Here is a 16,625-nt window from a genome sequence, read left to right as displayed (position 1 = left end):
TTCTTCCCTTCCTTCCTCCTTTCCTTCCTCCCTTCCTTCCCTCACTTCCTTCCTCCCTTCCTTCCCTCGCTTCCTGCCTCCCTCTCTCCTTCTCTTCCTCCCTCCCTCTCTCTTTTCCTTCCTCCCTCCTTTCCTCCCTTCTTCCCTTCCTTCCTTCCTTCCCTTCCCTTTCCCTATCCTAGCTAGCATTTATCTAGTACTCTAAGGTTTGCAAAGCTCTTTCTTTATAAACATAATCTCATTTGGTCCATGCAAAACCCTGATAGGTAGGGGCTATTATGATCTTTATTTTACAGATGAGGAAACTGAGGCAAATAGAGGTTTAGTGACTTGCACAGGGTCACACAGTTAGTAAGGGTGTGTGGCAGGATCTGAACTCGGGTCTTCCTTACTTTTAGATGACAAGTCTAGTGCTCTATCCACTACACCAAATTGTCCCTCTTGTGGCCTGCTGTCGCTCTTATTAGGGTACAAGTCTTATTCCTGAGACTCCCTATTATGTGGTAAGCTTCTTGAGGGTGGGAAATGTATCTTATGTGTTATCGTATGCCAGCACAGAACCTTATACATAATTCCTGCTTAATCAACATTTATTGAATTAGAATGAATTAAATAGTTAGCAAAGGCTTGATGGGAGATGTGGAAGTGTTGTTGAGTCCTGAAGGCAGGTTAGGGTTTGGAGAGGTAGGGAACAGAAGGGAGGGCATTGCAGATGGGGAGATCCAGCGAAAGGAGAGTGTTAGAAGGAATTAGAACCCAGAGCTTAAGGTTCCTATTGGCTATGTCCAGGAGACCCTTTAAGGCTGGAGGGAGGTGGGCCTGATAATCTCTGAGGTCACTTTCAGCTCTGATATTCAATGCTCATAGAAACACAAAATCTCAGAGTTGGAAGGACCTCAAGGTCATTAGGTTTAGCCAGCACTGGACAACAATTCCCTTCGCAACCTACGAAACTGGTGTACTGTGTTCTAAGTGCCCTCCCTAACCCCATGTTGTGTGCTCTAAGACAAGAGGTCTTTACCTCACGTGTGTCATGGACGCCTTTGGTGGTCTGCTGTCATGTATCCCTTCCTTTCGTGATATTTTCAAATGCATACAAGAAAATACTTGAGATTACAAAGGAAACCAGTTACATTGAAGTACTTAAAAAAAGTTAACAAAAGAAAACATTACATTGAAATACTTATCAAAACATTTTTTAAAAAGTTCAAGTGGACCCCAGGTTCTAAACCCCTGTTCTAAGATCCCTTCCATCTCTGACATTTTATGATTCTACAAAGGACAATTGAAATGTTGCAAGCTGAGTCCAGACTTGGTGAATAATTTCTATGGTACAAGAATGACCATTGATGGTGGAAGACTGTCAAGGAAGTTTCCTTGGAGGAGAGAGGAGAGAAAAAGAAATGTTGGAGAGTGCTAGAAAAGTAATAGGTCAACAAGCAATTATTAAATGCCTACTATGTGCCAAGCATTGCTCTAAGTACTGAGATGGGATGGAAATTGACAGAAGTTAGGCCGGGGGATGTAGATTTCATTGGTTACCTGAGTGTTTCCCAAATGCAACCTGGTACGTGGTTGCAAAACTGTAGACAAGCCAAGATATAAGAAAGCATCATTCCCTTCCCATTGAGCCATTTCTATCCACAAACACAGCCAACCCCATTCTACCAGTGTTGTATGTGTGTCCATGCATCTCTTTTTGTACCTGCCTGTCCATCCATATATCTCTCCATAACCATCCTCTTCTTCTAAATCTGCTTCTCTATCCACATATGCTTCTGTATAGCTTCACATCTATTCATTTAGGTGTTTTCTAGTATTAGCTCTATGATTCTATGATCTAATGCCAGGCACATAGTAGGTGCTTAATAAAAGCTTAGTGATGGATTGATTGAAGGGATGATGTGCACACAGGGCACCTAGTCAGCAAATGTAATAGCTAGGACTTGTCTTAGGTCCTCTTACTCAAAGTATACTCTTTTCATTACATCATTGTGGGTATTTATACATTTATCTATTCAAATATCTATGTATTTACCCATTCATTATATGCATCTATCTATCTGTCTGTCTGTCTGTGTCTCTGTCTATCTCTGTCTCTCCTTCTGTCTCTGTGTCTCTCTGTCTCATCTACCTGTCTATCTAAATATCTAGATCTCCAGATATTCATCTAAGCATTGCATCTCTATATGAGTATGTCTATCAATCTATTTATCTGTATGCCTGCCCATCTCCCTGGACATCTATATGTCCAGTCCTGTGATTTCATTGCTGTAGGGCAGGGGTGGGGAACTGCAGCCTTGAGGCCACATGTGGCCCTCTAGGTCCTCAAGTACAGCCCTTTGACTGAATCCAAACTTCACAGAACAGATCCCCTTAATAAAAGGATTTGTTCTGTAAAACTTGGACTCAGTGAAAAGGCCACACCCAAGGATCAGGAAGGCCACATGTGGCTTCGAGGTTGCAGGTCCCCCACCCCTGGTGTAGGGAATTCTCAGTATGAGCTCACTTCCTCTACCAATGCTGAGTAGCACCTGTCTGGTAAATCATAGTCCTAGAGAGTTGCCTTGGGCACTGAGATGTTGAGTAAATTGCCCAGGGCTGCAGTCGATTTGTGTAAGAGGCAGGGCTTGAACCCGGATCTTTGTGACTCCAAGGGCAGTCCCTGTTCCCTTTGTCATGCTGCCTCTCCACAATGTGTCTCTGTGTGTAAATATTAAATCACCAATATGTGTCTATTTATCTAATTTTTCTACCTCCTTTCCCTTTTCCTTTTTCCCTCATTGATCTCTTCCCACTCTGTCTCACTTGATCTCTGCCTCTATCTTTCTCTGTCTCTCCTCCCACTCCTCATCCCCTCCTCCTCCCGTTTTCTTTCTTTCCCTTCACCTCCCCTCCTCTCTCCCCCTTCCTCTGTTCCTCCCTCTATTCTTCTTTTTTTTTTAAGAAAGCATTTATTTATTTATTTTTGGGAGACAATCGGGGTTGAGTGACTTACCCAGGGTCACACAGCTAGTAAGTGTCAAGTGTCTAAGGCCGAATTTGAACCCAGGTCCTCCTAACTCCAGGGCTATAGCTCTATCCACTGCACCACCCTTCCTCTTCCTCCTCCTCCTCCTCCTCCTCCTCCTCCTTCTTCTTCTCTCTCTTTCTTTCTCCCCTACCCTCCCCATTCAATCTATCTATCTAGGTCTCTGTCAAGTCAAAACAAATGCTCTGAGTACCAGTTTCCTCATTTGCAAAACAGGAACAAATAATAGTTGACACTTAGATAGTGCTTTGAGGTTTGAAAAGAGCCTTGCATATAGAATTCTATTTGATCCTTGCAACCATCCTGCCAGGTAAATCCTACAGTTACTATTATCCCTGTTTTGCAGATGACAAAACTAAAGGTGAGAGAAGTTAAGTGATTTGCCTGAGATCGTGTAACTAGGATTTGAACTCATATTCTCAGGGCTCAGTCGCCCCCCCTGCACCCCTACACACACACATACCACCACCGCCACCATCACCACCACCACCATGTTATCTTGTATTTACATTACATTTCGTACAGGCAAGAAAGCACTCTGTAAATTTCTTTTTTCTTTTCTTTTCTTTTTTTTTTTTTTGCAGGAGGGATGGGAAACAATGTAAATTTTATTTTTTATGATGACGACCAGTTAGGCTATAGATTAAGACAGAAGCCAAACTAGGACTTTTATACAAATAGAAGAAAAACAAAAACAGGAAAAATAATGATTAAGGAAAGACCCTGTTGAATGAGCCTCATGGATAAGTGTGATTCTGTTAGGGCATTCTTTCCTCTGCTGTGCCCATCTTCCTTCCCCCAGATCCTGGGCTGGAATCTGCCTTGTTGAATCTCTCTTCTTTTCAATGAAAGGAGGGCTGTTCCCAGAAGGGCTCCTCTGAGAAGCTATGTGAAAAGAGTGCTAGTTATAGCAACGATGGGAGGGGGCCGCCATCTACCCTGCCCCACGTGGTCCGAGTCACAGCTTTGCGTGGCTGGTCCTAATTCTGTTCCCTTTTGGGCCTTATTTTCCTCTTCTGTAAAATAAGGGGATTAGATTAGATGACCTTTAAGGTTCCTGCAGTCCCAACTTCTCTGGGCACATGTTTGATATGTCAGGTTTACTTTTAAAGGTAAATTTTACCCCATTACAATATTAAACTATTCTCATATGAGTTCTTCCTTTGTAAAATGAAGAGATTGTGAATTTAACTATCTGCTATGGGCAAAGCACTCTTCTCTGACGGAGAATGCTATGAGACATATAGGACCCTAACTTTAGATCTGGAGAAACTTGGAGGCCAAATCCCCTTATTTTTTTATTTTATTTTTTTACAGATGATGAAATTGAGTTCTAGAAAGATTATATAACGTGTCCAAGGTCACATAGGTAGAAAGCATCAGAGGCAGCATTTGAACCCAGGTCCTCTGTCTTCAGAAACCAAGATCTTCCTTCCTACCATACCCTATACCTGCAGGTTTAACAGGAGAAGAAGCAAAGAAATGTGATACGTGAGAGAGTGAGATAATAATATGGGCACAGTGCTGGGAGAAATATGATGAATGAAGTAGAGCAGGGGTGGGGAACCTGCCATATGTAGCCTCAGGGTCGCAGGTTCCGCACCCTTGAACTAGAGGAAGGAGAATTCAGGGAAAGTTTCATGGAGAAAGGAGCATCTGAGCTGGGTCTTGAAGGAAGGGAATTCAATGGATAGAAATAAGGGGTGAGGGCAAATCCACTTCAGTCATGGAGGACCACACGAACCGAGTCATAAAGAAGGAAAAAAACCCAAAACATGAAAATGGAGGTCAGTCCAATATGGTTGAAATGTAGAGAATCTATGAGAAAAAACTGGAAAAGAAGGTTGGAGCCAGGCTGTATTGATCTTTGAGTGCTTGGATCGGTAGCAAAGACTTTGGTCAGAAGGCAGCAGAGAGGCAGTGAAGGTTTGTGAGTACAGCTCAGACGCATCCACAGGGATGCCTTAGGGAGACAGCTCAGGGCTGTATGTGCCCGATGAATTTAAAGGGGAGAAACTGGAGGCAGGGAGATTCCATAAGAGTTTATTTTAAGTATCTACTCTGTTCTGGGAACTGGACTAGACTCTGTGGGAAATAGAAAGCTTAGCTAAGACGGTCCCTGTCCTCCTAAAGCCTGTCGTCTTATGATACTTAGAGCATTTTCTATATGCCAGGCTCCGTGGGAAGCAATGGGCATACAAAATCAAGCAACCAAGACCGTCCCTACCCTCAGGAAGCTTCCATTCTAATGAAAGAGCCTGACGCATAAAGCAGGATATGATGTTTTCAAAGATACTCTGATGTGACATATGGGGCAAAGTCAGTTAGAGGCCCTTGAGGTTCCACATTTTTCTTCAGTCTCCACAGTTTGTTGCTCATGATTAATAATAATAATGTGCATTTGATATAGACCTGTAAGGTTTGCAAGCACTTTGCATACATTAAATTATTTTGGCCTTACAGCAGCCATGCGTGATAGGTGCTGCATTATCTTCCCCATTTGACCAATGAGGAACCTGTTAAGTGCCAGCCATGTTCACCCAGCTCATAAGGGGTCTAAGGTGGTATTTTACCCCAAGTCTTCTTGACTCTTCTATCTACCAGACCTCTCTATCATCTGTTTGGCTGTTAACCCCTGGCCAGAACTCCATTCTGCAGCAAAAGGGAAGAGCAGAGGATGGAGTGGCTCTCGTTCTGGTCTTGCCTCTAACTAGTTTGTTGACCATGGCCAGGTCACCTTCCCAAGCAGGGCTCTCAGGTTGCTCATCTGTGAAACAATGGGGTCAGGCTAGGGGCTCCTGGAGGTCCCTTCCAGGCTCAGGCTAGGGGCTCCCGGAGGTCCCTTCCAGGGTCAGGCTGGGGGGTCCCAGAGGTCCCTTCCAGGCTCAGGCTGGGGGGTCCTGGAGGTCCCTTCCAGGCTCAGGCTGGGGACTCCCCGAGGTCCCTTTCAGGGTCAGGCTAGGGGGTCCCTGAGGTCCCTTCCAGGGTCAGGCTAGGGGGTCCCTGAGGTCCCTTCCAGGGTCAGGCTAGGGGGTCCCTGAGGTCCCTTCCAGGGTCAGGCTAGGGGGTCCCTGAGGTCCCTTCCAGGCTCAGGCTGGGGGGTCCCGGAGGTCCCTTCCAGGGCTAAAACTCTCTGCTTCTGACCCTTCCAGGTAGAACAGTAAACAAGCTTCAAGAGGTTCAGGTACCCCTTCTTGATCAGTTTTGGTGTCAAATCCTCTATGGAAGCATGTTCCTCATCCAGGAAGACATGATATGTGCCACTGACATAACCCATGGGAAGAGCCCGTGCCAGGTAAGTGCTGTTGGACTGAGCTGGCTCAGGAGAACAAGGACCAGGTTCAGCAGGACATTCAGGCCAGGTTGGCCGCTTAAGAAAAGGTGGGCAGGTATAGATATTTGGACAGACAGGTGTTAGAGTTCAGAAGTCAGGAAAAGACTCAGAGCAGCCCTGATGAGTGGGGTGGGTAAGATTTGATTCATGAGAATCATTGGGATTCATGAGACATAGTGAACAGACTGCTATACTTGGGGTCAGAAAGACCCGGATTCAAATCTTGCCTTTTTTACTCTGGGCTAACACCCAACTCTCTAGACTTCAGTTTCATCATCTGTAAAATGATGGGGAGTCTTTAACTTTAGAGGGGAAACCCACTCCAGTCAGGGAAGATCACAGAGATGGAAGAAAACAGAATGGAAATGGAGGTTAGTCCAATATGGTTGGATGTGGTGACCTCCAAGGTTCATTCCAACTACAAATAAATCTATGATAACTTATTAAGTGCCTAATATATAAAGTGTGCTCTGCTAGAAATAGAGGTTGGCGGGGGGGAGGAGAAATATGGAATTTTGATAAATACATTTGTTCCTGCAAAGAAGGAAGTAAAAGTCTAGCAGAGGGATGAGACGCCAACACAGGTAGCTAGAACACACAATGATCCCTCCCTTGGATGGGAGGTGATGGTGGTGAGGGAGATAGATGAATGCTGGATCCTAGGACAGATAATGCATGAGAAGGTGATGATGGGGAACTGGGTTCTAGTTTATGGAAGGGAAGAGAAAAGCCAAGATCTGAGTCTCCTTAGAGAACCAGGAATCCTGGGATGGTGTGATGGGCATTCAGAGGACTGAGGCTAGGGTGCTGGAAACAATTCATTGAGTGGTAGCATCAGAGAAGTCTTAGAAGGAAGACCTAAAAATATCACAAATAATGGGATCAAGGGAAGTTATTTGGAAGAGATATGTTTGAATTGAAGTTTAAAGGATAGGTTTGGCGACAGGAAGGAGGAAGAAATGATAGGGGAGATAATGGGAGAGACAAAAGGTAAGACAGTTTGACTAGAATATCGAGTATGTAGAGGGAAGGAAGGGGAGATGAGGCTGGAAAAGAAAGATGGCACTAGGATATGGAAGGCCTTGAATGATGGGAAAAGGGGAACCATTTAAAATCATGGCCAAAGATATATAGAAGGCTCCTGTGGGGTATGGGTAGAGATTGGGAAGGGAAAAATTATTCACAAGTGGGAATCCAGGAAGAATGCAAAGAGCACAAGAATTAGAGTCAAAGGTCCTGGGTTCAAATCCCAATTCTCACTGTCTGTGGGACCTAGGGCAAGATACTTAACCTGAGACCCACTTTTCCCATCAGCCAAATGAAGGGGTTGGACTGATGTCTAAGGTCCCTCCTGACTCTAAATCCTATGACTACATGATTTCCCTTCCAGCCCCACTAAGTGTTTCTTCTAGATCCAAATTCCTATTAGGTCTTTTTTAAACATGTGGTAGATTCTTAGTAGTATTTGTTGAACTCAATTGAATTTATGGAGCATTGAACTTACAGTCAGGAAGAGCTGGTCAAATCTAGCCTCAGATACTTACTAGCTCTGCGACCCTGGGCAAATCACTTAACTTTTGTCTGCCTTAGTTTTCTCATCTATAAAATGAAGAGGGTAAACCCAACAGTCTCTCTCATTAATGATCCTATGCGCCATGACAAGAGGCAAACTTCATCTCACCACCCCATCTCTTTATGAATTAATTCTTCCCTTCCTCTTCCTAGGGCGATTCTGGAGGACCCCTTGCCTGCAAATTCAACGACACCTGGGTCCAGATTGGGGTGGTGACCTGGGGCAGAGGCTGTGACATGCCTTTATTCCCTGGTGTTTTTGCTCGAGTTCCTTACTTCTCAACATGGATCTCAAGTACCATGAAATCCGTGGTCATCTCCAGATCAACAACCATTGTCAGTTCCTGGACAACTCTCCCAACTCCACTGCTGTTTCTCCATGTCCTGAGAATCCAATGACTGTCCCATCTGTCTTTCCTCCCTTCCTAGCATCTTTAGAAACCTTCCTTCTTCTTCCAAATCCCTTCTCAACTCTTACAGCTTCAACAAGACCTCCCTTCTTCTTTTCACTTCATCTGCCCTGTCTTCATGCTAACCCTCCCCTCTGCCTCCCCTGGATGGGAGGTGGTAGTAGTGAGGGAGATAGATGAATGCTGGGTCCCAGAACAGATAAGGTATGAGAAGGCGATGATGGGGAACTGGGTTCTAGTTTATGGAAGGGAAGAGAAAAGCCAAGATCTGAGTCTCCTTAGACAACTAGGAATCCTGGCTAGGGTGCTGGAAACAGTTCATTGAGCCTTAATAAGGACTGAGACTCCAATGATCTAATTAAAGTGTTGTAAAGTAGAAAGCAGTGGAGTTCTGCATTTGTCCTCAGGGCGGATGGTCTTATTTCCATGGACACCCAAGGGGTGTATCTACACCACAACATGGGAAAAACATAAAAAAAAAAAACCCAAACAAACAAACAAAAAAAAAACAAAGCATGCTGTTGAAGCCTATATTCTACAGCACGGAAGAATCTGTAGCTATACAAGGTCTTAGATCTCATTTAATTCAACCTCAATTCAATTAAATTCAGCAGCCATTTTTGGGAAAAAAAAATTAGAGTTTTATTGATGCCTTGTGTTTTGACATCACAGGCAGTCTGGACTATGTAGCTTCCCCCTTTCCTCCTGCCCCCTATCTAGTGAGCCTTCCTTTGTGATAAAGAAAAAGTTAAACAAAACCAGCTGACACAGTGAGTATATTTGACAGCATGTGCACCATTCAGCACCCAGACCCTTCCTCTTCACCCTGATTCAGAGGGAGGAGGAAGAGCATCAGTCATTTATGAAGCCTCTGCTGTGTTTAAGGTGCTGGGATCTGTGCTGAGATAGATGCAAAGTTTAGGTAAGACAAGGGCAAAGGTCTCATGGGACTTAAAACTGAACCCAGCCCACCTACTGCACCATCTAGCTAGCCACTGACAAAAAAAGTCACATAGTTGTTTTGAGGATCAAATGATATAATTAATACATGTAATTTTTTTTGCTTTGCAAATCTTAAATATATGCAATTGAATATATTTAAATGCAAATGCAAAACATAAATCTTATTCTTATTCTTCCTCCTCCTCCTCTTCCTGCTTCTCCCACCATCCTTTAGGGGAGGGAGCAGGACAGAGGACAGAGGACCAATCTCTTCCTATACTCAAGATGTCACGCTTTGTCTTCCCTGCCAAATATCTCACAGTGTGATGGATGGATTTATTGATGGAATTCAGCCCTGATTTCTTCCTATGGCATGGAGGTGACCCTGGGCTCTTGCAAACACTTCTAGGAGAGTAGAAACTTTAATGGGTCTTGCTATGTTGGAAAGATTTTGGGTATGGGTCTAGTAACATACCATTCATGTACTTTCCAAGAATTACCCAGCTAAGTGGAGGAGGGAACACCACCAGAAGGTCAGCCATTGAGTATGAATTTTTTTGGCTACAGTGATTCGTGAAGCCCAACATGTCTAGGGGTTGCAACCTGCTTGTTGAAGGAACCATTCCTGCCTCTTCCTCCCCTGCCTCAGCCCGGCCCCATAATAGGCCAATTCTCTTTGAAAGGCATATCTGCCTAGATGAATCATATAGATTCTTGAGTTCCTGAGATATTGATGACTTCTCTTGGTTAGTTACCACCAACATGCCTATACACTAGGGGAACCAACTTCACTAGGAGAATTAAACAATTTATGTGTCTTTTTCTATGGGCGGCCTACCTTCCCCCATTAGACCAAGGTCTTTTTCATCTCCCCAGAGCAGAGGCTCCCCCCTAGGGGGAGAAACTGAGTTTCTATCTTCTGAAGTAAATATTCCTTTGTAAAAGGTCCAGGGTTACACACAGAAGATATAATTACCTAATCTTCAGAAGATATAATTATATCTTATATATATATATGAAGATATATAAGATATATTATACAACATATAAGAAGATATAATTACAAATAAACACATGGGAGGCATAATCCTCCTCCACCTTTGTACCACCTCAGTTTCTGGGGAGGGGAAGATAGTTAGGTTCATAGCTTAGCTCGGTTCCCATAGAACACAATCTAGTTCCAAGTCCAAACCCTGCTTTGGACTGGAGTCCCACACATCCTGACTTCTCAGGGCTTCCATAGAAGCCTGGCTGGCTGTACTCCCTGCAATCCTGACTCCAAGGTCATCATGGCTCAAACTCCAGTCCTGTGGGGATGACCTCTAGCACCTGAAACTGAGGAGGGCAAACAACACAGGATGGAAACACACACTACCAGACCCATTTCTCAGAGCTGAGGTAAAAGAGAGGTAAGCAGGGGGAGGATTTTCCTTCCCCTCTCATTGGTTTAGTTCATGGCATCCATCCTGGGTGAAGCAGCTGAAAAAGATGGTAGAAAAAAGAGTACAGCCCGAAGAGAGCAAACGTCTCAGTCTTCACAGTTTTAAAGACACAGGCAGCCGGTCGAAGGAGGCTACCCCCAGCCATGTGGTAGCGGACACATCGGGCTCCATGTTAGGCCAACTGAGCATGCTACTCAATCATGTTTCTGAAAGAGGGGTGGGAGGAGACAGACTTGATGTAGTAGATGTGAGGCAACCACCAGTGAGGATAGACGGTTCCTCATGAACCAGCTCCTTCATCCTTCAGACTGAGTTCCTCATCTGAAAGTTAAAAAGAAACAAACAAACAACTTTAGGGATGTCCTCTGCTCTGAGTGGCAAGGTAGCTCAATAGATGATGGCCTGAAAGTAGGTGTTTAGGGGAGGATCCCACACCATATTCTTGCTTAGCTCAGGTTTTACAGTGTTTTGGTGGAGGAGTCTGCCTTCAGCCCCAGCTTCCCCATCACTTCTCCTAGACGCTTTCTGAAGGGTGAGTTCAGGGCTAGGAAGAAGCTAGGGGAGGAGGAAGCTAGTTATTGGGGGTGGGTGAGTATGATGACTACTCAGGATAATTAGATTGTCATCAGAGACCTAAGGAGTGGGATCATAACATTTCATGGAGCCTCAGAGTTAGAAGTGATGTCAGTGGAAACCTAAGCCAACCTTTATCTCGAAGATAGCCCTCACTACAGCACACCCGGCATGAGGTGGTTCAGATTTTACTCAGGAATGTAGAGGGGCATTAATCCAACACGGCATGAGGAGCTCTGAGATCCCCAGCACTAGACAATTCTCTAGAGTGAGGGCCCTGAGGTCCCCAGGAGTAGGGGGCTTCTACAGCATGAGATCTCCAGGACAAGAGAGTTCTCTAAAGAGGGCGCCTTGAGGTCAGTCAGTTAATAAAGACTTATTAAGTATCTACTATGTTCCAGGCACTGTGCTAAGTCTCAGGAATATAAAAAGTGGCAAAAGACAGTTTTTGCTCTCAAAGAACTCAGTCTTATGGGGGGAGGAGAAAATAAACAAACTATAGGATAATTAACAAAGAGAAGTCACTAGAATTATAAAAGGGGTTGGGAAAAGTTTCTTGTAAAGTATGGGATTTTAGTTGAGACTCGAAGGAAGACAAGGAAGGTAGGAGGCTGAGGTAAGTAGGAAAGCATTCTAGGTATAGGGGACAGGCAGAGAAGATGCCTGGAGCTGAAAGATGGGGTGTCTTGTTTGTGGGTCATCAAGGAGGTCAATGTCACTGAGTTGAACATGTATTGGCAAGTAAGGTGAAAGAAAAATGGAAAGGTAGGAGGGGGCTAGGTTATGAAGGCTTTTGAATGTCAAGCAGAAGATTTTGTTGTTGGTCTTGGAGGCAATAGGGAGTTTGTTGAGTGGTGTGTGTGTGTGTATGTGTGTGTGACATGCTCAGATCTTCACTTTACACTTTAGTGGCTGAATGGAAGGTGGACTGGAGTGGGGAGAGACTTGAAGCAGGCAGACCCACCAGCAGCAGGCTATTGCAATAGTCCAGGTGTGAGGTGATGAGGGCTTATACCAGAGGAGTGAAGGGGATGAATTCAAGAGATATTGCAAAGGTGAAATTGACAGGCTTCGGGGACAGCTTGGATATGGAGGGTTAGAGATAGTGGGGATTCCAGGATGACTTACAGGATGGGAGCCTGAGGGACTGCGAGGATGGTGTTGCCCTCCACAGTAACAGAGAGAGTAGCAGTCTGGGGGAGCATCTGGGGGAAAGATAATGAGTTCTGTTTTGGACATGTTGAGAGTTTCAGATGTCTACTGGACATCCAGTTCAAGATGTCTGAAGGTTGGGGTCAGCAGAGAGGTTGGGGCAGGGAAGACAGATTTGAGAATCATCAGCAAAGAGATGGTAATTAAATCTATGGTAGCTAATGAGAAGTAGTATAGAGGGAGAAGAGAAGACAGCCAAGGATATAGAGAGTAGATACCAGGACTAGGGAGTTCTATAGAGAGGGGATCCTGAGGTCCCCAGGACTAGGGAGCTCTGTATAGAGGGTGCTTTGATGTAACCTGGACCACTCCGTGTTAGGTCAGAGGTTTCCCTAACCCACAGAGTGAAGGCAGTACGAATCCCCATGGTCACCCAAGTGTCAACTGGCAAAGTCAAGGGACAGTTGCTGGATCCTTCAGCTGACTCTTTTTCTTCCTTCCTTCTTTTCTTCCCTCCTTCCCACCTTCCTTGCTTCCTGCCTTCCTTCCTGCCTACCTTCTTTCCTTCCTTCCTTCCTTCCTTCCTTCCTTCTTTCCTTCCTTCCTTCCTTCCTTCCTTCATTCTTTCCTTCCTTTCTTCCTTCCCCTTCTCTCTCTTTCTTCCTTCCTTCCTTCCTTTTTTCTTTCTTTCTTTCTTTCTTCTTTCCTCCCCTCTCCTCCCCTCCCTTCTTCCCCCTTCCCCTTCCCTTCTCTTCCCTTCCTTCTCCCCTCCCCTTGCCTTTTCTTTCCTTCTAATACGTACAATTTGATTGCTTTGCTATTATCATTCTAAATTTTTTTTTAGCTCTGTTGGAGAAATTAACAGCTCCATTAAAAGTGTATTTGTGTGCATGGCTTCTTTCCAACATTCATCATTTTCGTCTTTTGTCATTTTCGCCACTCTAATGTATATGAGATGAAACCTCATATGTGCTTTAATTTTGTTTCCCTTTTCCTTAGTGATTGGGAACATTTTCTTCAAGTGACTGTTGACTGTTTGCATTTCTTCTTTTGAAGACTGACTGTTCATATCTTTTCATAGTGCTTCTGTGTGTATGTATGTAATTACATAAATATAATATAGGTAACATATATCATGCATGATATACAATATCAGCTCTTTATCAGAGACCTGATACTCTTCCTAGTGGACAGTTTTCCTTCTTATTTGTGTTAAATTTGTTCTTTCAAAGCCTTTTTACTTTCATGTAATTGAAATTGTCCATTTTGTATTTTATGATTGTCCCATCACTTGTCTGGTTAAGAATTTTCCTCTTGGACATAATTGTGCAAGGTAATTCCTTCCAATCTCCTATTTTTAAAATGATGTAATCTTTTATATTTAGGTCAAGTATCCATTTAGGCTTTATTTTAGTGTATGTGATGTGAGATGTTGGTCTGCAACTAATTTTTACCAAATTTCTTTCTAGTTTTCCCATAAGTTCTTGTCAAATAGGGACTTCTTTTACCGTTAGTTTGTGTTTGGGGATTGCTTGGCCACTAGGCTACTATGTTGATTGTTTCTGGGCCTTCCAGCTGACTCTTTCTGAGTTGCCTGTTTCTGGGAAGTGGGGATATCACTGAGTGGTGCACTGGGAAGCATGGTGAATAAGGAATAAGGATAGACTCAGGTTTACATCCTGGCTCTAATATTTACCAATGGTGTGACAAATGGCAAATCACTTAACTTCTCTGAGACTCACCTATGTCTCCCCACTTAGTGTGAGTTTCCTCCTGGGCCTTATTCTCATCTTTCTTTACACTCTCTTCCAGAGTGATCTCAGCTGTTTTCCTGACTTCAACTGTCATCTCCACCTAGATGGAAATTTATACATCAAATCCTAATCCCTTTCTTAACTCTGGTCCAGCATTGTCTACTACTAATTGGCTATCTCTATTGTAGCATCCATCATTAAATGATACTTCAAATACATTGATTATAATGATACATTAAATGATACAACATGATAATCAAACTCATTATCTTCTACCCTAAACCTGAGCCTCCTGAAAATTACCCCATTTCTCTGTTCAATGCACCAGGAACACTTAAATATCCAAGGTTTGAAACCCAGGACCTATTCTTAACTCTTCACTCTTGCTCACTCCATAGGCAATTATTTGCCAAGCACTGTCAATTTTACCTCCTTACATTTCTCACATCTTCTTCCTTCTCTTTTCTCATACCATAACCACCCTGATTTCATACCATCAAAATTTCTCACCTGGTCAATTGTAGTAGCATTCTAACTCCTTCCCCTACTTCCAGGCTCTCCTCTCTCCAATCTATCCTCCATATAAGTGTCAAAAATTTTTTTCTAATGCATAGGTCTGACCATATCACTTCACTGCTCAGAAAACCTCAGTGCCTCCCTATTTCCTTGAGGATAAAGTACACACTACCTAACGTTCTCCACAATGAGACTCTCACTTCCCTTTCCAACCTTACTTCATATTACACCACTTCACGTAGTCTATGTTCCATCTCAATGGAACCAAGTACTGTTTCCTGAACTCGGTGGCATGCCAGAGTCAGTTTGAAACAGCTCACAAGAGCCGATTGTTAAGTTTTCAGAGTGAGTGTTTACACTTCGGAAATCAGCAAATGCTACAAATAAGGGGCAGCTAGGTGGTGCAGCGCGGGGGATGGAGCACAGGGCTTAGAGTCAGGAAAACTCATCTTCATGACTTCAAATGTAGCCTCAGACACTTACTAGCTGTGTGACCCTGGGCAAGCCACTTAACTTGTTTGCCTCCATTCTTCATCTTTAAAATGAGTTAGAGAAAGAAATGGCAAACTACTCCAGTATCTTTCCTAAGAAAACCCCAAAATGGGGTCACAGAGAGTTAGACATGACTGAAACAGCTGAACAACAGCAAATAAGGGCTGGATTTATTATTTTGTTGACTGTCTAGACTTAAGAAAGTGGTGGAGAGACTGTTACTAATGCAAATTAAACTCAAAAGTGTATTGTATATATAGTTTTCCAGAAACATTTATGAGTATACCTCTGCCCCTTCTCTACCCTCTATTTTCTGCAGCTGGGAATTTACACAGACCTTCTCCTGTGCCTGCATATTTTCTCTCCTTATCTCTGACTCTTACAATTTTTATCATACTTCTAAACTCAGTCCAGATGCCCCTTCTCTGTGATCCCCCACCAACTAATATTCTCTCCCTCCTCAAATTACTTTGTATTTATAGGAACTTAATACATGCTTATTGAATAGAACTGAATCATCTCATCTGTAAAATGGGATGATGATATTATCTCACTTGCAATGTGCCAAGCCCTCTGCCAAGCATTGGGGATACCAAGAAAGGTGAAAACATTTCCCACCCTCAAGGAACTCACAGTGTGTTAGGGAAGACAACATGCAAACAGCTATGTACAAGCAAGATAGATACACCATGGAGGTAACCCTGGAGGGAAGGCATGAGCATCTACGGGGATGGGAAAAGACTTCTTGTAGAAAATGGGAGAGCTGAAGGAAGCTAGGGAAGCCAGGAGGCAGAGGTGAGAAGGGAGAGAATTCCAGGCATGGCGGATAGTCAGTGAATATGCCTGCAGTCAGGAGATGAGTGTCTTGTGCCAGGAACAGGAAAGAGACTAGTGGCACTGAATTGTAGACGACACGAAGATGAGTGATGTAGGAAGGTGCCAGGTTATGAAGGACTTTAGAAGACAAACAGAGATTTTTGTTTGATCTCGGAGGTAATAGGGAGCCACTGGAGTTTATTGAAAGAAGAGTGAAATGATCAGATTTTGGCTTTAGAAAGATCGTCTTGGCAGCTGAGTGGAAGATGGACTACAGTGGACAGAAACCAACCAAAAAGCTATTGCAATAATTGAGGTGTGAGGCAAAGAGGGGCTGTCTGAGGCTGGCGGCAGTCAAAAGAGAAAAGGGGGCATAGATGAGAGCTGTTGGGAAGGTAGAATCAACAGGACTCAGCAATTGACTGGGTATGGGAGTGGGGGAGGGGAAAGAGGGTGAGGAGGCAAGGATGGAGTCTAAGTTCCAAGCCTGGGTGACCAGAAGAATGGTGGTGCCCTTGACCGTAATAGGGAAGCTAGAAAGATGGGAGAGTCTGGAGGAAAGACAATGGTGAGTTTAAGACGTCTATGGGG

At 43.9% G+C, this 16,625-nt stretch overlaps 1 protein-coding gene across 1 annotated transcript in view; it reads left to right on the top strand.

The window, feature by feature from the left end:
• The window catches only part of LOC114027998 (serine protease 38-like), a 19,163-nt gene extending 10,415 nt beyond the window's left edge, over positions 1-8,748 (top strand). Inside the window, exons 6-7 of the mRNA XM_027842160.1 lie at positions 6,184-6,326; positions 8,091-8,748. Coding sequence (XP_027697961.1) covers positions 6,184-6,326; positions 8,091-8,336 — 389 coding nt within the window. The 3' untranslated portion in view covers positions 8,337-8,748. The remainder of the gene's footprint in view (positions 1-6,183; positions 6,327-8,090) is intronic.
• The last annotated feature ends 7,877 nt before the right edge of the window (positions 8,749-16,625 follow it).

Source organism: Vombatus ursinus, unplaced genomic scaffold (assembly GCF_900497805.2).
Source record: "Vombatus ursinus unplaced genomic scaffold, bare-nosed wombat genome assembly UNPS02014867.1, whole genome shotgun sequence".
Classification (NCBI taxonomy): domain Eukaryota; kingdom Metazoa; phylum Chordata; class Mammalia; order Diprotodontia; family Vombatidae; genus Vombatus; species Vombatus ursinus.
The sequence above is the reverse complement of the archived record's forward strand: the minus strand, read 5'-3'. Positions and strand labels throughout refer to the sequence as shown.